The 22,229-nt window shown below is 42.8% G+C and overlaps 2 protein-coding genes across 3 annotated transcripts in view; both read left to right on the forward strand.

Annotated features, from left to right (window-relative positions):
* Positions 1-408: 408 nt before the first annotated feature.
* On the forward strand, positions 409-17,227 carry ddhd1a (DDHD domain containing 1a). Of its 2 annotated transcripts, none has more exons than XM_030356269.1 (13): positions 409-511; positions 2,448-2,624; positions 9,507-9,635; positions 10,399-10,546; positions 12,460-12,569; positions 12,916-13,022; positions 13,176-13,438; positions 13,839-13,914; positions 14,584-14,733; positions 15,123-15,187; positions 15,281-15,450; positions 15,648-15,848; positions 16,184-17,227. In XM_030356269.1, the coding sequence occupies exons 2-13, from the start codon at positions 2,468-2,470 to the stop codon at positions 16,372-16,374; spliced, it is 1,767 nt and encodes a 588-aa protein (XP_030212129.1). In that variant the 5' UTR covers positions 409-511; positions 2,448-2,467; the 3' UTR covers positions 16,375-17,227. The 2 variants fall into 2 exon arrangements, with proteins under 2 accessions (XP_030212129.1, XP_030212128.1); XM_030356268.1 differs by lacking the exon at positions 409-511 and adding an exon at positions 518-1,779.
* A 3,808-nt stretch (positions 17,228-21,035) lies between these two features.
* fermt2 (FERM domain containing kindlin 2) overlaps positions 21,036-22,229 on the forward strand; it is a 39,789-nt gene continuing 38,595 nt past the window's right edge. Inside the window, 2 exon segments of the mRNA XM_030356220.1 lie at positions 21,036-21,253; positions 21,985-22,142. Of these exon segments, the coding sequence (XP_030212080.1) occupies positions 21,986-22,142 (157 nt within the window). The 5' untranslated portion in view covers positions 21,036-21,253; position 21,985.

A 22,229-nucleotide genomic window follows, 5' to 3' on the forward strand; every position in this document is an offset into this window, starting at 1 on the left:
TGTACAATATAGTTTCGCCTATCGTTTGAACAGTGTATAAATTGATTTTGTTGATTTGTTGTGAAACAGGGCCTTTGCTTGAACCCTGGTGCTTGATGATTTATCCAATGGAGTGGTGCGTCATCTTGTGGTACAATCCAAGTATAACCACAACCATAGAGCATATACAGCGATATACCCGTTTCCTTGCCATTCTATAACATTGACATCGCCAAAGCAGTCTTAAAATTAAACGAATTAAAAATAATTATGAAGGATTGGTCAAATGTAGTTTAATTAAAAAAACGATAGAAAAAAAACAAATATAAACAGATAAAATATTCAAATGTAGGTCGGGGTCGCCATCTATTGGCCAAAAGGACAAGTACAATTTGAAAGGCGGAACGTAAAAAAAAAAAAAAAGGTTTCCATTGTGTTCGAGACATTTCTACGTGCGCGTCCCCGTAGGGATCTTGTGATCTCTGCGTCAGCTGTCAAGTGATGCTCGTTCCTGCGTTTCAATAGCAAGCCGGTGAGTTATTTACAAACTGGGAGGACCTGAGATTCCACCGACAGGAAGAAGAGAGGGACCATGGTCACTACAGCTTTGCATACCAAGCTCCTGTAAAGCTCGTCTCTGTTCATCTTCTGACTTGGGAAGAGTCTGGACACTGGCATTTCAGATGAAAAGGCCCAAGAAGGACAGGGTTTCCTGGTTTCATTGTAATTCCTTAGCTAGCCTGCGGTTAACGAGTGCAGTCTCAACTCTAAACAAGATCCAGTAGCTAGGTAGCTAGCGGCTAACGACTCGTTCCGTTGACAGGAGATTGGAAACTAGTTTGAATTCGGATTCCGTATTACTGCTAACCAAGCTCGACAATTCGTAATTATTATTTTCAGAATTGAGCAAGAATCCGTTTCACGGTGGCCGTAACCGAGAAGCATAGTTCCGTTTTTCTCGAATAGTTATGAATAGTTTTAATATTCCAAACAAGACGTCCTCCTCGTTAAGCTCTGCCTTGAGCGCCGATAATAGAGTTAGATTAGCCGATGTCAACTGCAACCATAACGACGAATGGGATGATGATGTGTATATGTGTTTTTATGACAAGACAATGGGTGAAGCGACACAATCTTCAATGCCCTCTGTCCAATCTGGGCTGGATGGACACCTGCCCCGTCTACACGGTCGGCCTCTCTCCACTCCGGGTGGTTTGTTAGGCCTCAGTAGTGCTTTCCCTGCAGAATTCCCTAGTCGGGGTTCAGCTTCGTCTTATTTTCATACGAATTCGTTGGATTACAATGACACTGACGTCGCAAACGAGGGTCCAATGTATGGGAGTCGAAAAAGGACCCGGTCCAACAGTTCAAGACAGCGCTATAATGAGGTAGTGGATGAACTTGGACCCGAGGAAGTGAGGTGGTTTTATAAAGAAGACAAGAAAACGTGGAAACCTTTCGTCGGACACGACTCGCTCAAAATAGAACTTTCGTTTCGTAAATCCTGCGAGCTGAACACTGTTAACTCAAAACACAACGGAAACGAGAACTGTCCGTCGAGTGGAGGTGAGGGAGAGCAGCCGAATGGTTTGGAAGGAATGGGCCAGAGTGGGCCGGTTTATGTTGATAATAGACCCAGCAGTGTGCAGGTGGACCGGGGATTGCTCGATTCACCTGCCGGGTCCTCAGAAGCGAGGGACCCTGATGACATCAAGTGTCAAGTGGAACATGTGTGTGTTCGGGGAGGGCTGTACGAGGTGGACGCCAAAGAACGAGAATGTTATCCTGTTTACTGGAATCGTATGTATAATATGATTTCTACATCTAATAAGCAGTTTGTTTTCAAACCTTTTTTATCACTCCATCTTTTCAGGGACTCATCTTCTTAGCTAGGTGATAGTTGTGCTGTTAATTAATTAATCGTGGTGAAGTTACCAGCAGTCGGTTTGATTGGTTACCATAGAGGCCTTGAAAACCTGACCTCCCTGAGAAGGATACTTCATTGTTTAGTGGCGGATGTCTTGCCAATGTAACAACATGAGACATATTGGCCGCCCCAATCTTCAGGCAGATTTTGGAACTCTGTAGAAGTTGATATGAGGCTTTTTGTCTAATTACACTCAGCTTCTAAGCAGGCCAGTCTTTGGACAGTTGTACGATTACATAACTCTTTCTCAAAATACAATCAATTTAGTTTATCACTATATAAAAAAAAGTCCTGTATGGTTTTGCCTTTCAACTCTTTACTCCATACCCCTCATAAGCGTTGTTGTAACCTGGCCTTTATTTAAAACGAGAGTCCCTTATGAATTCATCTTTAATTAATATATGGACCACCGCCAAAGGATTTGTTAATTATGTCAGGCAAGATGAATGAAAAAAAGGTGGCCTGTGTCAAACACCCTCGAGGTGTCAAGGTATCCCGTAATAATCTCCTGCACTCCTCGCTTTGTTTTCACGACATAAAGAGCAGGACCGCATCCCTGTGATGCGGGCCCAGTGGTTCATCGACGGTACCTGGCTCCCGTTGGAGGAGGAGGAGAGTGACCTTATCGAGCAGGAGCACCTGACTCGTTTCCGAGGTCAACAAATGCAGGACAACTTTGAGTCAGACGTAGTGGCAAGGACCGTCGACAGCAAAGATGGTGAGTTTCAGGGAATGCTTGGGTAGAGTTGTATGTACAGAATCAAGTGCACAATGATGACTGATTAACAGAACATAATATAACTTGGAACTTGATACAATTACATTTTTTGTCTGTGATGACCTGCACCTCAAACAAATCTACAGCAAATCTTTAAAACAGACAAACTTTGAGCTTGGTCTAACTAACTCAATATTAAGAAACTAATAATCAAAATATCAACTTGTTTGTTGTCAAGATTTTGGTGTAAACAATGCATCATTTAAATAGTTTGTTGTATCAGAGACAGAGCCATACAGGTCAATTTAGAGATGCTATTTTAGAAGTTGCTAGCCATTCCCCTTCAGGTCTATTGTACAGCTTGTCTTATGACGCAATTGTGATTTAGGAACAATATGTGGCAGCTATGCCTGCTGCTCTTAGGAAGGGGAGTGATTGGAGCAGGTGTATGCGTTCCGTGAGTGCATGTGCGCCAACATTTTGTGACGCAAGCCTAATCTCAAATGCTGATGCAGCCATAACCACCGTACCCAGTGTTTTTGTTCTCTCCATCTCTGCTTTGTTGAATTAATGAAAAATGCAGCCAGGGATAAAGCTTTATTAAAAGATTAGGGAAATGTTTGTGTCGGTGATATATTTGAATATTCCGGATTGATCTTTATGTACTGTATACTGCAGTACACACATTGAAATTCACTCCTATTTAAATAGCCACTTATGCATTAGCCACTTTTTCACTTAATTCACACACAATTTTACCACTCAAATAAAAACTCCTGACCTTAGCCGATCTATGCTCCATTTATTAATAAACCATAAGCCCCTTTTTGGCATCAACCCGTCTGCTGCAAAGTACATTGCAGTACAGCAGACCTGTGTGGACGTTCTTCCACCCCTTCTCAGATGCTACTGGGCCTCATAAATAAAGCAATCAGCAGGCCAGTGCACTGGAGTTTTGATTGACTAGGTTAGCTATTCATGACCTCTGTGGGCCTTTTGTCTTATATGTACTCCATAGCTTTTTGCCTTGGGCAAAGAAACATCCCTCACTCTAGGCACATGATCTGGATGGACATAGAGGTCACTTATGCATGACGCCCAAACATGCATACACTTTTGATATATTGCCTCTAATGAGGCATGAATTTAAGGTTGTGTATATTGTAAGATGCTGTCAGCCACTTAAGACCCAGTGTTCACCAGTGGTAGAAATATAACAGTTGATAGTCTCTTTACAAAACGCTTCTCGCAGCCATTAGGAGAACAATATCCAAGTAACTTGACTCCGTCGGCCTGTACATTAATCCCCCGGATGACCCTAGCGCTCGATGGATACATTAGCAACCTTTTTAACAAAGCCATTATTCAGTGAGAGAATTGCTCACCGTCAAGCTCAAGTCATGATTTCTCCATTCACTTCTGTATTTGACATGTTAAGTTCTCTTTGATATGATAACAGCTGAGCTTTATGTGGTGCGAACATCTACCTTGACATTGCAAACTTTAATGGGGATGATGGAGGCTTATGTTATGGGCTTTCCCTGCTGCCTTACCTCTGCAGCTGGTTGGTAGCATCAAGCCTTGTTCTTTGAGAGGAAGATTAATTATTCAGGCTTTCAAAACTAATATTCTGTTATGATTGCTGGGAAGACGTGCTGTCATACTATGTGCTGCAAAGATATGATATAATATTGGATCATTTCCGCAAATTACCTCTGCTGAATAATCAAAAAGAGATGTTTTTTTTAGAACTGCATACATTTTTATAACTATTTCTCTGTTGGGGATGAGATTATATTGTTGGTATGTCTCCAACAATGACACTCTCAGCTCTTCATGGCTAGCTTGTGACGCCAGCCTGTGAAATTTGAGGGCACTTTTCGGAGTAATAATCGTAATGCTCGTCCCAGATGGTAATCCACCAAAACATATCTCTGCAACTGAAGCTATGAAAACACCCACAGCAACTAAACACAGATTCATAGAGATTGAATGGAGGAAGTGAGTTTTTCTCTTTTCACATAACCTCATGATGACAAATGTTTTCTTTGGTGTGCCAGTGTTTGTGTGGTGCTGAAAAGGAATTGAAACTTGCTGAGAAAACTTGGTCAAGTGATTATTGGGTGGATACACTAGTTTCTCATGAATAACTGAGATATTGTAGGAAACGGTCTGTTTAATCTTTCCAAAAAAGAAATCATTAATTAATTAAGTATCGTTAGTTACCTTTAGTTTGTAAGGTTTCACAAGCTGTTATTTTTGGTAGGTTGAAGCACACATTCAAATATGTTTTAGGAATGTCTACATTCTCATTTCAATTGCAGCATGGATTTGCCTGTGTAGACCTGGGACTGCACCTGACTGAGATATGGGGCCATAAAAAAAATATCGTGCCTAACAGAATGGGCACAGTATGTCATCCATCAACACATGGGACATAAAAGAGACAAATGAAAAATAAGTCAAACCAGTGACATGCGGATGTCCGTCCACAGTACTTTATTTTCTGACTGATGTCCACAGCAGCTAGCTGCAAACATAAGCTCAAGGTTAGGTTAATTTAGGTCATCATTCTTGTTATGTTGTGCTGCTAACCATTGGCTTTGAGACTGCTTGTTGGGTTCAAAGAATTGTGAAAGGTGATGCTTTGACAAGGCCATGGTTTACCTAATTTGAAAAGCAGTCGTACTAGTATTTTAAGTAGGTCATTAGTAAAACAGATAATAGTGCATTGATTTTATCCCTCTAATTCACCTACTTCGAGCTAATGTAGGGAATGGTTTGTGGATGGATTCCTCTGTTGTCCTGCACAGATGAACCTCATTGTTATCGAAGCTTTTAGTACGCCACTAGTGACCTCAGCTCTCCTCTCCCTGAGCATTATTAATTTGCCTGACTAAGAGGCCGCCTGGCATTTGCAAGTCAGAGCCAGAGGTTCCACCATGTCAAGCCTTGGCTTTGCACTATCAATTTGTCTGTTAAAGACTGGCATATTTTCTTCCGATTTACGTTATACCTTATCCTAAATGCTTCTATGTAATTTTGCCCTTTCTTTTTACTGTGGCCTGTTTTAAAAGGTAATGGTACTAGACACATTTTTTGCTTGCAAGATAATCAAACAATTATCTTGGCAAAAGGGCCTGTAGCCAAGGTTTTGGGAGTACAAGTTGGTGAACAATTTGATTAACACCAACACTGCCACAATACCAGAAAGTCTAAGTAAAGTGCTGGTGAGGGAAAAGGGGTGATTTTAGGGCATGGGGGTAAGTCAGTTTCCACCATTTAGGATGAAAAAAAAAAAAAAAAAGAAGGCAATTTCAAAGGTTAGCTGTTTGTCTGATAGTACATGTGGTTATACACAGTAGTAACCAACTCGTCAACTAAAACTCTGAGGCATTCAAGTAGATCCTAATTTTTTTTGAACGAGAAATATATACTATCAATATATTATACTGTACTATAATATATTAACTAAATATATATAACAAGAAGTGCTGACTTTACTTTAATAATAGTACATCCAACCACGTGAACCTTAATCATTTCCATTCACACAATTATTTGTATTAAGTTTTTTTTCTCTTTTTTTTAATGCCATTTTCCTCTCTGACTTATTAATATGTTGACAGTTTGGTGTTGAGTGGCTAGTTCAACATAGTTTGTAGTTAGTTTTTGTGAAAATATTAAAAACCATTATTACACTGTTACACCACTCATTTTAGTTGTTTTCTGTTGATTTCATCATCTTTGGTCTTTTTGCTACATAAATTCTTTTGACAATGCATAATACTCTCCCATGTATCTGTTGATAAGGATACAGAGACTCCTAAAAACGTTATACCATGATATTATTCTGTCACTGTCCGATAGTCATGTTTGTGATCATTTGCAGCCATGCAAAATCATGCCTTGCTGAGGATGTATACTTTATTGTACTTTGATATAGAATATTTGATCACAAGTCTCAGTGTGTTACGGTAAGTAGAATCAAATCAAAATTCCTTCGGAAATCGTCACAATCTTAAGGCAACGGCATCTGTCATGTTTTTTTTGTGTAATGTTGACCCCATCATCAGTCATCTCTGGCATCTTTCAAGTAAAGTCCCATATCGGGTTCCCCTATATATTTGACCTCAGCCTTTTTTTGCTTATTCCTTGCCAAGTGGAATTGGATATAAAAGGCCATGATGTACTGCCCTAGCTGGCAGCATCTGCTACCATCCAAGAGGTCCCCATCTGATAGTCGTCCCGACTTGACTGATGCCCTTGTCCAAAAGTGATGACAGTAGTGTGTAGTCTGTGATTACCCCAAGGCCGGGCATATTAATCACTTTCTCTTGGTTGTTAGTTTCTTTCCCACCTGCCCCCCTTCTACCCTCCCCTTTCTGTTCAAATGGAGCGGATATCAGACCTGTGCTAAAACCACATGTTCACAAACGCAAACGCTGCCAAGGTACGGTAAAACCCAAATTTATTATTTTTCCTCTACATTAGTGCTCAAAGGCCTATGCCCGTTCTCTCCCCTGTAGTTTCTAGCATCTTTTGACGTACCTTTCCCCTTCAATCTGAGGTGTATTTCTATGACGACAACACATTCAACACCTATCCCACCTCCCCTTGTGAGCCTGTACCTAGCCCTCATGCAAGTACCTCTGACTCTGCTGTGACCCAGAGTTAGGTGCTGCTACTATCTTTTTGTGGAAACCAGCAGTATTTTGTACTCTAGCTGAAGTGGAAGGATAGGGAAAGTGAAGATAAATACTCAGATTGTACAGTCATTCTTTCATTTGAAATTTAAATGAACCCCATACCAAAGATGGATCAGATCTCAAGCACCCTGTTACCATAAGGCCACCATGTGCGGTGTCTGTTTAAGCTCTTCTGCCCTCTCTCGTCCCTGACTCGCTATTTTCTCCTCACTCCTATCTCCTAACACACAGCCACAGTCATTAATGAACTACCCCCTCACTCTGGCTCTGAGGGCTCTGAACAAAGCTTTCTGTGGAGGATGGCTAGGCTCAGGTCACTAACAGAGGAGCCATTGAGGGCCATAATGCACCGCTGTGTACTGCTGGCTTCTTTGAGTTCCAGAACTGCCCTAGTTGTGGGTGCATTGAACCTCAACTAAACTGCTCAGTTTCACTAAGTTCTGGCCTAGCATTACTGTAGAAAATCCAGGCGCGGACATTGACCAAAAAGCTAGTTTCCATGCTGCTGATGCATCGACTTGGATAGACTTGCCACAACCGTCACTAAACATAGAGCCCCCTGTGTTAGTCTCAATGAAATGTGTTATTATAGTGTAGCTGAGACATTCAATGGCTTGGCCAGATAAAGGTGAAGCAAATTAAATGCAGGCTGTTGCCACTGAAGCGGTTGCTTGAACTGTAAGCACTCAACTCATTATCATAACGGTAGTCAGAGTTACTCCCCTGATGCCAGATAGCAGCTTTGCTCCTCATTTGTTCTTACGCCACTCGAGTAGGAACAAATCAAGGCACATTCTTTTCTTCTCTGACTCCTTCTGTAGATCAGAAACCAATTCCTTCTTCCCGTCTTATGCTGTTCGCTTTCCATCTCTTTCCCATATGTTGTACCTATCCTTCCATTGCTGTGAGGGATTAGTGTTAGAATCCTAGTACTCTTTATAAGCTTTCCAAGGTGTGACTGTCGGAGAACCTTCATAAACATTTAAATCAGCCTTCCTACCACATCCTCTTTAGCATCACGTCACTCTTGCCTGCTACATTACAGTCTACCTACCCCATCAGGTCCACATCTATAATTTAGATGGCTTGATTATTATTGGTGCTCTTGGACAAAGACATCCTGTTATCCTGTCAAAACACGACATGTAAAGCTCAACCCTTTGGCTCCATGACTCCCATGTCAATAGTTTTTCTCTCCGGTCCAAACAGGGAGGCACTGATTACGGCCTCCAACCTCTCATAGGCCCAAATAATCAAGTAGCAGAGGAATGGACGCCACTTAACTGAGTCGGACTCATCCCCTTATGGGTGTTTAAAGGCCTCACGCTGACTCAATCTCTGACTTGTTTTGTCTTTTTTGAGCAACATTGCAGTAAGAAGGTACCCTCGTGGCGGGCCACAAAAACATGTTGGATCTTCACCAATCTAATATTCAAACTGGTTAGTTATCCACAAGGTAATCTGGAACATTCCGTTTGATTCCAACAGGACTTATGATTGGACCTTGGCCCGATGTCAGTGTTGCACTCACCCTTCTCAGTGCTCCTTGGCTGAGCGGCACACCTAAAGGGGATTGTAAGGACATGTCACAAGGGCTCGTTCCTCAGTCTTTATTTTTTTAAATCAAACACCTTCATGTTCCTTCCATCAAGATGTAAAACAATGGGTCTCCTCTTAGCCATATCTCTGCTCTTACTTGCTCTAGTCACCGTGTCGACAATTGAAATTAGCCTGTCAAAGAGACAAGGAAATGTGGCTACCGCCGTGCAGACAAAATGACACTGCACTATGAGCAAGAAAGAGCTGAAGTAGGCAGAAATATGGTGTGCTGACGTGGTGTGCTTCCCCATGATGCTGCAGATCAATGCCCTGCTAGACTATTTGATCGTGCTCTTGGACTTGATGTTGTTTTCCTCTACTTTTTTTATTTTTAGGGTGGTGTTGTACTACTGTTGAGCTCCTAACTGTGGCTGTGTTTTCTATCCTCTTTTCTCTATTCTCTACCATCCTTTCATGTGAAACCTCCGATCCTCACATACTCCTGTTATTTTGGTTCCCTCTGAAAACTCCTGTTTCTTTTTTTTATAATCATTGTCATTGTACACCAATACCTTGCTCTCCCTTTTTATTTCCCCTTGTGTGTGTTCGTCCCAATTTGGCCGGAACATTGCAGCCGTCCACAGTTTGAAGCTGAGTCGCACCCACGTGGACTGGCACAGCGTGGATGAGGTCTACCTCTACAGTGATGCCACCACCTCCAAAATCGCACGCTCTGTTACACAGAAGCTGGGCTTCTCCAAAGGTCAGAATTCTGCCTACGCTTTTCCTCACCTACAGGGGAATTTCTTGGGTTTAAAAAAGTTGATTGTTGTTGCAGTATAATCCAGTTTTTTTTATTAGATTAGCCTACTGAAACACAACCCATTCATCTGTGGTTTTTTGAGCAATCAGCCAGAAACAATTTAACCCATCACAATTTGTGTTAGAGCCCAGGTTGGATTCTATGATATGAATGAATCTGCATTAATGTTATCTCCAACCCTCATGTCCTGTAGCACATTCCTGTCCCTCTCCTTCTCAGATTTAGAGAGACACCCCCCCCCCACTAAGGAGGCAAATCTCCTTAGTGGTGTCCAGGCAGCGATCCCATTGGCTCCCACCACTCTAGCACGTAGCACATGGCCGGAATGAAGCAGAGAATCTAAAACACACACGCACGCACGCACGCACGCACGCACGCACGCACGCACGCACGCACGTACGTACGTACACACACACACGTACAGGCTGCTAGCTACAGTACAGCTGTTGCACAACACACTGCAACTGGCCACACTCGCAGCAGGAGGCTTTGTCCGAACCTACTGACCCGTTTGATCCCAGCAGAGCATGTCACTCAGACACTCATAATCTGTCTTCAATATGTTTAATGCTACATACAAAAAGCTCAACAATGCGTGTCGTTTATCAGTCGCTGGTGAAACTACAATAATTCAATTGAAATAAACCACGCACAGTGTGTGCCCTCAAAATTCCTCCGCTGACCTCGCAGTGTTTGTCCCCAGCCTCTAGCAGTGGGACGCGGCTGCATCGCGGCTACGTGGAGGAGGCCTCCCTTGAAGACCGGCCGCCCCAGACCACTCACGTGGTCTTTGTTGTCCACGGCATCGGGCAGAAGATGGACCAGGGCCGCATCATCAAGAACACTGGAATGTAAGTGGGAGAATCGGACGGTGTAGTGGCTCAGGGTGGTCTGTTCCCCGCCGAAGGTTTCTGGTTTCCATCCAGAGTGTCTGTAGCCTAACCGGTAGGCATCTTTTGAGCAACATGCCCTATTCCCCTACATGGTCTGTTCCGCTCATACTGAAGCCGTATCATATGAACGATGGCTTCAACACGGCCAATTTGACTGATAAACATTGCAGGAATTTTGTTACGGCAAAGCAACAGGAATGAGGAATGAGATGGTATCCCTCAGATTCGAACCTGCGATTTACATGACGTCAATCAGGTCAACCGTCTCTCCTTTTGACATTTTACCTGAACACCCTGCAGCTCTCTTACCCTTACAATCTACATAACTCGCCTTCTTCTGTCTTTTTCACAACTGTGAAAAAGACAGAACCTGCTATTAACAATGCTAGACAGGTATAACTTGAGTATTCTTTTGCCATTGGAAGTCCACCAAGCTACTGCTGTAGTAAGCAGGGGCTGAAACGCTTTCCGGAGAGACGCTCTACATTTCATGCCATGTAGAGCACTGCTTTTTGTGCAAACAAATTTTGCAGAGGAGATGACGTGTACATCCCATCGCATGGGAGGTGTCTGAGCTCCTGTGCATCACAGACGCCAATTTGTTTTGCAAGAAGCAAGAGGCCCTGATGGGCATGAAAGCTAACAAAATGGAAAATGGTAACTACGTTTATAGCAAAGGTTTAGGACTATCTTAAACCCTATGAGAACAGCAAAGACGCATGACTCCTTCTGCATTAACAGTTGAGTGAGTCAGTGTCTGACATCACATGCACCACAGCTCTTAACATGGCGACATCAGGATCTGAATGTCCACAAGCTACAGCCGCACTATATCTGGATGAGTAGGACTATATCTGGCTGTCTTTAGTTGCACAACTGCTCTGGTTTTGATCCAGCAGAGATGGTAGTGGGAGAACGCAGGGAGCAGAGGCATGTGTGTCTCAATGCTCTGAGCCAAACGGCATTCCTCTGACCACAACTTAGGTTGGCTAAGCAGGTAAAGTAGATCAAGGCAGACTGACCTCACCTCTAAGCCTGGCTCCCACCCCCTGTGGATTACAGTCTCCGCGCCGTTCTCAGAGGCCTTAAGAGGAAAGATCAGACCTCTTATAATTCTAGCAAATTGTTTATCTTTGCCTTTAACCTTAATGATCCTTATGCCATTGCTTGCTTACTAATGTCTTGAATAGATTTCCTAAACGTATCCCAACATTGCAAGGTTACTCTCATAACAATTGCTTTTTACTAGCTGTGCATAGAGGCTTTGTATGTTGTACTTCAGATTCATAGCATTTAAGCACATTGACTACGTGCCAGCCGTCATTTAGTGCTATCAATCTAGCCTCCGGTCGATGCAGTCTAACCAGTTTCACTTAAAAGGCATTCTTTCCATCCATTTTCACACGTCGGTATCTCTCTCGCTCTCTCGCTAGCTCTCTCTGCAGATTCTTTAAGGCTACACTGCCCCATACTGGACCTACAGCAGCATAGCCATCACTTCTAATCTATTAATATAGAGCCCCCCCTCCTCCCCCTCTAAACCATGACCGTTTAATTTCGCTGTAGATGGCCAATGTTGTTAGCATTGACTATTTATTCTCTAGCATGATTTCACCTTGACTCTGCAGTAGGATCCCATTTCATTGAGCGCCTATGAGAACTTTGGACATAAATTGACATGCATGTACATTTGGATTAACAGAGGGGTTTGACTCCTTAGTGTCCTCCCGGGTAAAGCCGAGGTAACGAAAGCATATTATCAATGGAGGAGCTACCGAAATATCGGCACTTCATAATGAATGATAAGTGTTGATACTGATATGTAATGACTCTTATTTACCTACTTGGTGTGTGTCTGTGTGTATGTGTAGGCTGAGAGAGGCGGTAAGGAAGATGGAGGAGAAACATTTCTCAGAGAACCACGGAGAGCATGTGGAGTTCCTTCCTGTGGAGTGGCGCTCTAAACTGGCACTGGATGGCGGTGAGTGTGTGTGTGTGTGTGTGTGTGTGTGTTGGTGTGTGTGCGCGAAAACCAATGTGCTATCTATCGTGTCTCAATCTTTTTAATTACTCATGAGGTACTATTTATTTTGTAATATATTTGTAACAATTACTTATTATATATATTATAAGTCATTGATAATATATCATGTATGCTCATTATTTTTTTTATGTTAAGCAATTGAATGTTAATAAACTATATCAACAAAGCAACTTAAAGAATACGTTTCACGTTCGTTTTCTGTTTTCATCTCGACCAACTGACTCGGCGAGTACAGTCAGACAGTAGCATAGAGAACTGAGGGACTGCCTTGTGCTGTTTCTAGATACCGTGGACTCGATCACACCAGATAAAGTGAGAGGGCTCAGAGACCTCCTCAACAGCAGCGCTATGGACATCATGTACTACACCAGCCCACTGTACCGAGATGAGGTGACTGGAACGCGCACACACACACACACACACACACACACACACACACACACACACACACACACACACACACACACACACACACACACACACACACACACACACACACACACACACACACGATCATGATTTCTGTTTATTTTTCATGCGCAGATCACCAAGGGCCTCACCCACGAGCTGAACAGACTCTACTCGCTCTTCTGCTCGCGGAACCCCGAGTTTGTGGAGAAGGGCGGCAAGGTGTCCATGGTGTCCCACTCGCTGGGCTGCGTCATCGCCTTCGACATCATGACGGGCTGGGACCCCGTGCGCTTCTGCCTGCAGGAGCACCAGGCCATGGAGGAGGAGCTGGCCCTGCGCTGGCTCTCCTACGAGGAGAAGGACCTGATGGAGCAGCTGCAGAGCACCAGGACCAGGTGAGACGCCAGCCTTGGAAGCACTTTCTGTTTTTACTGGTTTGATGTGCGGGTGTGGTCACTGCTGCTTTACTTCCCAGGTGGCACGTGATATTTTGCATATTTTTTGTATTATGTGTTTTTAAGTTGTTTGAAGCTGAGGTGGAAGAGGATACTATCATGTTACAAATGGTTCCCCATGACTGGCTGTACCAAGCTGAATCGAAACCACGTTGTGGCACAGTCTCCCAAATCTATTATATTGTTAATCTATTAATTCATTGTGTATTGTGTTGCGGGATGCAACTCGAGCAGTTTTATAAACTTGGCAAGCGACATCACAACAGCAGTCTAATACTATATTGTATATTGTTATGTTTAAGGAGGGTTATTGAGCGCTATTTTTTCTTTCTCGCCCCAGGTTACGAGAACTGGAAGGTCGGCTTGGAGGCCTGGAAGCCTCAAAACCATCAGCAGCTCCAGCGCTCAAATTTAAGGTACAAGATGATGTAAAAAAGAACCACAAACGTCTTTATAACATTTTTATAATACGGATCGTATTTGTACAGAACTGTCTGGGTTTGTGCTAATGAAGACAGGAGAATGGGCCACCACAATCACACATCATCACAACTTGAATCAAATCGATATTGTTAGTTTAGCAGAAAGGGTTCCGAATGAAGTTTCCAACACTACTTAAATCTTTTACTCAATAGGATATGAGCTATGGACTTGGAAGCATATCAGACGCTATGACTCGCAATAACCCAGGCTCCACCAGAGATGGCGCAGTCCCCCTGGCATATCATTTCAAGTTGACTTTATTGTCAGACCAACCGTGGAACAGGATACATAGAGGACCGAAATTGCGCTTCCTCATACTTCAAATGTGCTATTGAAGTATGAGGAACACACACTATATAACATAACAACATAATATAGTAACATAACATAAAAGTGTCAAAAGACCAAAACAAATAAACACGACATATACAGACAGATACAAATACATTGTACTGAATATAATATTCAGTGTTTTGAGGCAGTAATAGAGGTGCAATACGGTAAGTGCCGAATAGCAGCATGATAATAATAAAGTTAAACGCTAATTGTGCTTCTAAGTTATTCCTAAACACGGGGGTTTGGCTGTGTGGGCTCTCCTCCAGGTGGAGAACTTCTTCTGCATGGGCTCTCCGCTGGCCGTGTTCCTGGCCCTCAGGGGCATCCGGCCCGGCTCCAGCGTCCAGCAGGACCACATCCTGCCCACCTCCATCTGCCGCCGGCTCTTCAACGTCTTCCACCCCACCGACCCCGTGGTCAGTCGTGGCTCCCCCCCCCCCCCCCCTATCCCCCATATTCCCACCACACACTAGCTACATTCATTGAGTGGGTTATACTAATAAGGTTTTTTTAAACAAATGCCTGAAAAAACACTCTATTCTATTTTTGCTCATTTCTTTGCATATGTTTTCCTTTACTTATCTATTATTTTATTTTATTGTATGACAATGTTTATATGTGAAGCACTTTGAGTCTGCCTTGTGCATGAAAAGTGATGAAATATGAATAAAGTCGCCTTGCCTTGCCTATAATATCCAGCGAATATAACATCAAGCCGTGAGACACATATGCAGCACATATGTGGAAGTTGGAGTGCTTGCTGTGGTGCGTTTTGGCCTGTAACTCTTCTTACATTCTTTATCAGGCCTACAGACTGGAGCCTCTGATCCTCAAACATTACAGCAACATTGCACCCGTTCAAATTCATTGGTGAGACGTCAACTCCACTACCAACCTTTGTCTTCAACCTAACGCAACACCACGGTCCAACAGTCACGCCTTTTTTTCGATTTCCCACATCAGGTGCAGCGCCAATCCCACGCCCTATGACGAGATCCGGCCGACGTTCCTCACACCGGTGAAAGACCCCACGTCGGACAGTGAGAGCCTTCCAAGCCCCAGCACCTCCCCCGTCCTCATCCGCAGGCACTACGGGGAGTCCATCACCAACCTGGGCAAGGCGGGCATCCTGGGTAAGGCCACCTCAGTCTCCCATTGGTCCACGTAAAGCCTGGGTCGTTGACAATCCACATGTGTACCGTGTTACACATTGACTTATTGGTCAATGGCGAAGGTATACATTTGCTGGGTTTTTTTAAATTTTCTGTTAGTTTTTATCTCACATGCATCTCTCTTCCTCGCGCTCTTTCTTCGTCTGTCGTATGCGTAGGTGCGGCCAGCATAGGCAAGGGCATCGGGGGCATCCTCTTCTCTCGGTTCTCTCGCTCCAGCAGCCAGCCCTCTGTATCTTTGGGATTGGAGGAAGGGGCAGCCACCGCAGAGGGAGAGGAGCCAAAGAAAGCCGACAGCCAATCGGCGTACAGCCTCTCCACGATGGCCCAGTCTGGCCCTGCCGTCGCCGACACATCACGTACGTTCACCTCCACAGACTTCAGCGTCAGTAGATCAATATTAATACTGGATCTATATAAACTACTATCTTCTATTCTATTCTAGAATCGACTATCTTCTATTCCATTTCTATTTTTTCGATTTATGGCATTTATATGTTAAAACAGCACCTGTTGATGTCATGAGGAATCAGAAGAGAAAAATATCAATATTGGCCTTTTGTAGCTTCGGTATCAATGTCTTTTGACCAATAAATGTCATGTCGGTTGTTGAAGTGGAAGAAAGGATCTTAAGCATAAAGTGTGCAGTGAGTGTGCGTACCAGGAGGTAGATCAGTGTTGTGTTGTGTTGCAGTGGAGCTGGAACGCCGTATTGACTTTGAGCTACCTGAGGGCCTGGTGGAGAGTCGCTATTGGTCAGCGGTGACCTCACACACGGGCTACTGGATCTCCCACGATGTGGCTCTCTTCCTGTTGACCTTCATATACAAGCAGAAAGATACGCCAGCTGCAGCCGCCGCCAAAGACGACTTGGAGCAAGACTAACACACACACACACACGCGTGCATGCACACAGACAGACCTACACACACAAACCCACAGGATTTCTCCGACCCGTTTGTCTCTTTTCCTTCCTGTTCCTTGTCTTAACATATGTGTTCCTTAACCGGAGCTGGCTCAGAACGTCACTCAAACACACACACCAACCGTTGTTTGCTCTATGTTTAATAGCTACAGCATCGCTCTCACCCCAAGGGTGACACCATTGAACTGAGAACCCCTAAGGAGGTGAATCTTGTGCCACTATGACCAGTAGCCCCCCTGTGTCCTGTATAGAGAACATGGCATATACATAATAGGAGCTTGGTAAGGTTGGTCCCACCACCTTAAAGTTTCTGTGTCCGTCTGTCTGTCTGTTTCTGTCTCACTTTCTCTCCCTCGCTCATCTCCTTGAAGAAAAAGACTGGTCGTGTTTTTACTTTCCATAAAGCGCACAATGGCAGCATTTCTTATTGTCAACATTGATATTGTTTGACCGCATTTCATAGAACAATTCTACTGTTTGTGTAAAGAAGTAATATATTTCACTGTTACAGGAAGTCTGCCATAAATATCACATTTTATACATCTTATTTCTGAAGCAACAACGTTGGCCTTGCTCTTAGGTTTTGAAGCATTGAATGCAGAATAGCAAACCCAAAAGTACAACGCATAATATTTTTTAAGCACCATTGACTTGACGGACCATTGACTTGACTTGCAATGTTTCATTCTGTATTTCAATTGTTTCTTTGTTGTCGATGTCGACAAGAGAAAGTAGTACATCTTGAAGTACAACCTTAACATTAATCTCCTTTTGAAATGGAGATCGTTATGACAAATGAATGAGTCCCTTTTATTGTGGTCATTTTTTATTATGACTAACAGGCCTTACTGTGGCTCTAATAACTGCGCACACACACAAAAACTCTAAAGCGATGGAGACTCCTTGATTAGGGTTGCACATTTATTTTTGTTTAAGATTAAATATTTAAGAATATGTATGAATCAAATGTAAATGTCAGTTATTCAAAGTTGTTCAAATAGCTCTTGGTGAGCTATTAAACTAGGAAAATCATTATCTTTTCAGTTATTGGAAAAGGCATTTATTATGTAGAGCTTGAGTCTAGAGTATTTATTGATGAGAATAAGATCACCAGGAGACCTTTTCTGCAAACGTGTGTTTACAGTTACCTGTATATGATTGACATGAGACCTCTGGAAAAACATGTATTTTTTCTAAATAGGAAGTTATTTTTTAAATCAACATTTTAATCGGCTGTGAATATTAACCTCTAAATATGTTACAAAAAATGGTTTGCATGTACGCAAAGCAGGTTTTTATTTTTCAGTAACATGCAAATATTTTGACTGCTGCTTCATGAAAATACAATCGTAACACTTGACTTTTAACATTGGGCATGATTTGAAGCTGTGCTACTCTGACCCCATTCTCATAGACTCACATGGGACCCAACCTTGACCTGTCAGCATTCCCTACATCATAAAAGATAACCATTACTTCAGAATAACAAAATTAGAAAGACTTAACAGACAAATCCCTCTAAAATGTGCAAACAAATGTGCAATTTCAGACAGTTCGATAACTGTCTGAAACAGGGAGTTCTATAAAGCTTGCCTTAAGATTGACGAGGGAATAATCCAAACTATTTCCATGCACCTCCAATGTAATGCTTTATAAGGGTATAGAAATGGTTTGGATCTGTAATGGGCTTACCTCACATTATTCTCTGATGGGGTCTATGAGGTAAAACTTTGTGTTTACTGGAATTTATTCAGCTTCAGTATGAAGTTGCCTTCATGTCCCTATCTCTCGATTGTCATAGTCCTGACCTGATGGTGGCATAAGCTACTGTGTGGAGGACCGTGGACCGGTCCTCCACTATAATACGTTCTCTTCAGCCGTGAAGCACTCAAAAAGTGTCGGATAGTAGATGCATGCATGCCTGTGTGTGTATTTATGTATGAAAATAATTCATCTAAGGACCTGTTGTATCTACGCTAATCTAGATCACTCGTCTTGTCATTGATGCGTTTTGTGAAAAACGAGATGTGATCCGAATATGTTTGCATCAACTGGACAAAACCCATTACCTACTTTAGGAGTCTGAATAATTGCTTTAGTAGGCCTAATGGTAGACGGGGTGTCTTTTTCACTTGGTCTTTTACTCGTATGTGGAACAAAGCACTGACAGAGGGCCAATGATTTTAATAACTTGCATTCATAGATTGGAGACAATTTCCCCTTTATTCCTTCACAGAAGCAGTCCTTTTTGCTCAATACTCCACCATCCTCAAGTTTTTCTAGTGAAAACGCATGGATAAATAACTCCCCTGTCAACTTCTGCATGTTAAAGTTGCCTAGCTGAATACCACAAGCCCAACTCAACAGCTTTTACTAAATTATCTGTTTTATTTTCATAAAGCACCACCAAATGTATCCGGCTTGTTGATATGCTATCATCTCAGTCGTGACATTCTGCCAACTATAACATTCTGAGGATTTACGTAGGAAGATTCTGCTAATTTTATTTTTGCTGAAAGGGCATCTCATTGCATTGAAGGAGGGTTCTTTGTTTTGCTGTTTGTCTTATTTCCTACATCGTTTGGCATCGGTTGTACCGTTGTAGCTGTCTGTAGTTCCCCAGGACAGCTGCATTATGAGGCTATAGAACAAGGAATTTTATCAGTTTATTGTTGAATATAAATATGACTGATTATTTGAAAGGATGAGACCCCCCCCCCCAACCCCACTGCCCAGAGCTGTGCACTAACCAATGCCTGTTTTATTTTAAACTGCCATCATAAGCATTGTATTTATTTCTTTTATTAAACTTTTTTTTTCCATATCATGTCTACGTGTTACCTTCTTTCTATTTGATCAGTAATGACCTAGTTTTCATTCATGGGTTTTTGTGTAACTTCTACAGAGATAAGTTTGTCTGGGACCAGACATTCTGGGATGGAAATCTAAGACAAAAGGGGACGATTCCTGGTTTCCCTGTTGGACAATAGACAATAGGGCTTTTATTTAATCTGAAAGGGTTGCATTCTTCCCAGTGCACTCCTCTCCATTGCAGATGAAGTGCATTGATACATCATGAATAGGCTCTATTGTAAATCACAAGCTGTTGTGGTTTCAACCTAAGCTATGAGTGCTTTAACGCAGTTAATAAACATCTGCAGAAGCCTTGGTCACAGATGGCGCCTGTTACAGCAGAAGTGACGCTCGTAAATAATACATGGTGATTTTAGAGGTTCGCCAGCAGATGGTAGTCATGTTTAGATAATATTAAAACATCCACAATCTGCTGCAGTGTTGCTGTTACATTGTGGTAGTACTATGTACATTTGCTAGCAGCTCATGTCTTAATGGTTATAAAAAAGTTAGATAATTTTACTTTCACAAAAAGACGATCTCAATTTCACCTTAGGAAAGCGTTCCTTTCTTTTAATATACCAATGTTGGTAGTCACATATTTTCGTTGAACTGACTTCTACCTCCACTCTTCTTCGCTCGTTCTCCGTTCTGCTGCAGTCCTCCGCTCCTCTATCCACAGCAGCTAAATGCTATCCCTATCTGTCTAGTGACCCTGCTCTGCGTCTCACTGACTCAGATGTTTACCCTGCAATTAAAACACAGCCTATAAAAGGCAATGCATCTGCCGCCAGACACTCTGACAAGAGGGTCAGAGCAGCAGTGAGAGAGAGGGAGGTTATAAATCGCTTTGATGCAGACTGTGGTCTGGTCTGAAGGCCTGAATTCCTCCGCTGGTGCTTGGAGCTCTTGAGATCCAGGCGTGTGGCTCCGATTGAGCGAGTTCACCGCGGGACGGAGCCAGAAACCTGGATGATTCATGATTGCTCCCTCTTGTTGCATTTTCTGCTGTTGCGTCAAAAATACGAAGCGGTGGATGCAACGCAACCATATAGGCCAGCTACATATAATTTATACATGAAGGATAACAAACCCTTTTGATCCCCATCCGAATTTAAAAGAGGGCCACTGTGAAATTCAACACACTGCTGTTGATTGTTGATAGTTGACCGTGACAACATTGGATGTTGTCTGTACAAATACAGTGATTTACTTAAGACCTGCAGCTTGACTCAAACAGTTAGACCTGCGGCAGTGCAATTGGAATATCAATAAAGTTGAGTCAGAAGTCCCGTAGTTGTTTGGACCATTTATAAACCCAAAAGACCCCATAATGTTATACGGATGCAGGCTGCAAACTCATGCATATCTTTACTATTTCCATAAAAGGCAGTTTGCCGTCGCCTGGCCTCATAGATGTGAATCGCTGAATTGTTATCTACTATTTATTTATTTATTTATTTATAATTTGTTGGGGGATGTATAAATATGAGGCTTAATTGCTAGGTTTAAATCATACTGCCTCTTTTGTCAAACTGGGCATTGGCAAATCAGCACATTACATGGATATAAAAGTGAATAAAGAATAAACCCACTGTTCAGGGTTTTGGTTAAAAAAAAAAAAAAATGTGCGTGACATTTAGAGCTTCTTTGAATAAAGATAGAGACTACAGCAGAACAGGGTATGTGTAGGAAACAGTGGGGACCGCTAGGGAAAGAAAGGTCCCAGTGTGAAAGGAAAAGTGGGATTGGAACAGTGACGTGATCCGCTGCTGCTGGAAAGAGGGAGGGAGGAACGGGGACGGCTGGACTCCATTAGCCGAAGCCCGAGGAAACACTTTGGGATACTTCACTTCGGCGAGTTCTTGTTTTTTTCTTTTTAAAAAACATCTTTATACATGGTGTGATAGGGACCTGGACTTGTTGAATATCGTACGGTCGACAGTTTTTGCGCTTTTGCTCTCTGGGTTTGGTGTATTTCTGAAGGTGAGTGAGACTTGATTTACGTTTTCCAACCCAGTAACGTTACTCCTATGGCGCTATGAAATATGAAAACACTGACCGGAATAGGTTATTTTATATTCCCAAAACGACCAAATGAAATTCACTGTCTTGTCCTCTCTTAAATGATCCCCGATTATGTTTAGCTTGCCTTTTCAAACCTATGTTTTAACTGAGTTACTTTTGAATGAGGTGCGTAGTGTGCACCCAGGGGTCCTTGTCTTGGCTCTGCTTACGTAATTCACTTCTTGCTCTATTTGTACGAGTAGGTTTACCGTTACTTTTAACAGGTGAACAGGTCCGCTTTCACTACCAAGAGCCACGAAAACATTGTTGAACTCAGCACCAGGTCTAGCCTTTGTTCTGTTTCTAAGTATTGATCCAAAGCGGTTCAATAGCGGTCGTGTAGATCGCTAAACGCTCTTCACACCAACTTTCAAGGAGGCTATGCATTGTAACAGCGGGGGCTGTACGTGAGCTCGTCGGGGGGATATGTAGGTCGTTTTCACAATATACAACTTAAATGGCAAAATTGGCTTCTCCATGTTGATTTCTCTATTTGAGCAGAGATATCAATTATAAATGATATGCATCGCATTGGATTGGTCCAGCGTGCTCCATACGCTACGTACAGAAGGTCAACAGGCTTGAGGCCACCTTGATGTCTCCCAACTCTGATGAAACTTCCTGGTCCCCTCTTCGTTCCCTTTTGACAGGATGGCGCTGGACGGGATCCGAATGCCCGATGGCTGCTATGCCGACGGGACATGGGAACTGAAGATGCATGTCACCGACCTCAAAAGGGACGTGTCTTTGAGGGTGACTGGGGAAATCCATATCGGTGGTGTCATGCTGAAACTAGTTGAGAAACTCGGTAAGCTGCGTGTTTTTCTTAAATGTCTTTTTAACAGGATGAATCAGACTGTTAATGGCCATTCATTGTGTTTATGGGTTTTTGTAG

The sequence above is a fragment of the Gadus morhua genome, chromosome 5 (genome assembly GCF_902167405.1).
Source record: "Gadus morhua chromosome 5, gadMor3.0, whole genome shotgun sequence".
NCBI classification, from domain to species: Eukaryota; Metazoa; Chordata; class Actinopteri; order Gadiformes; family Gadidae; genus Gadus; species Gadus morhua.

What these genes read in the sequence shown, in the direction of transcription:
- ddhd1a (XM_030356268.1), top strand. Translation starts at nt 948, where the DNA reads ATGAATAGTTTTAATATTCCAAACAAGACGTCCTCCTCGTTAAGCTCT. An exon ending in GCACCCGTTCAAATTCATTG is followed by an intron (nt 15,188 to 15,280) that starts GTGAGACGTCAA and finishes TTCCCACATCAG; the next exon opens with GTGCAGCGCCAATCCCACGC. An exon ending in GGGCAAGGCGGGCATCCTGG is followed by an intron (nt 15,451 to 15,647) that starts GTAAGGCCACCT and finishes TCGTATGCGTAG; the next exon opens with GTGCGGCCAGCATAGGCAAG.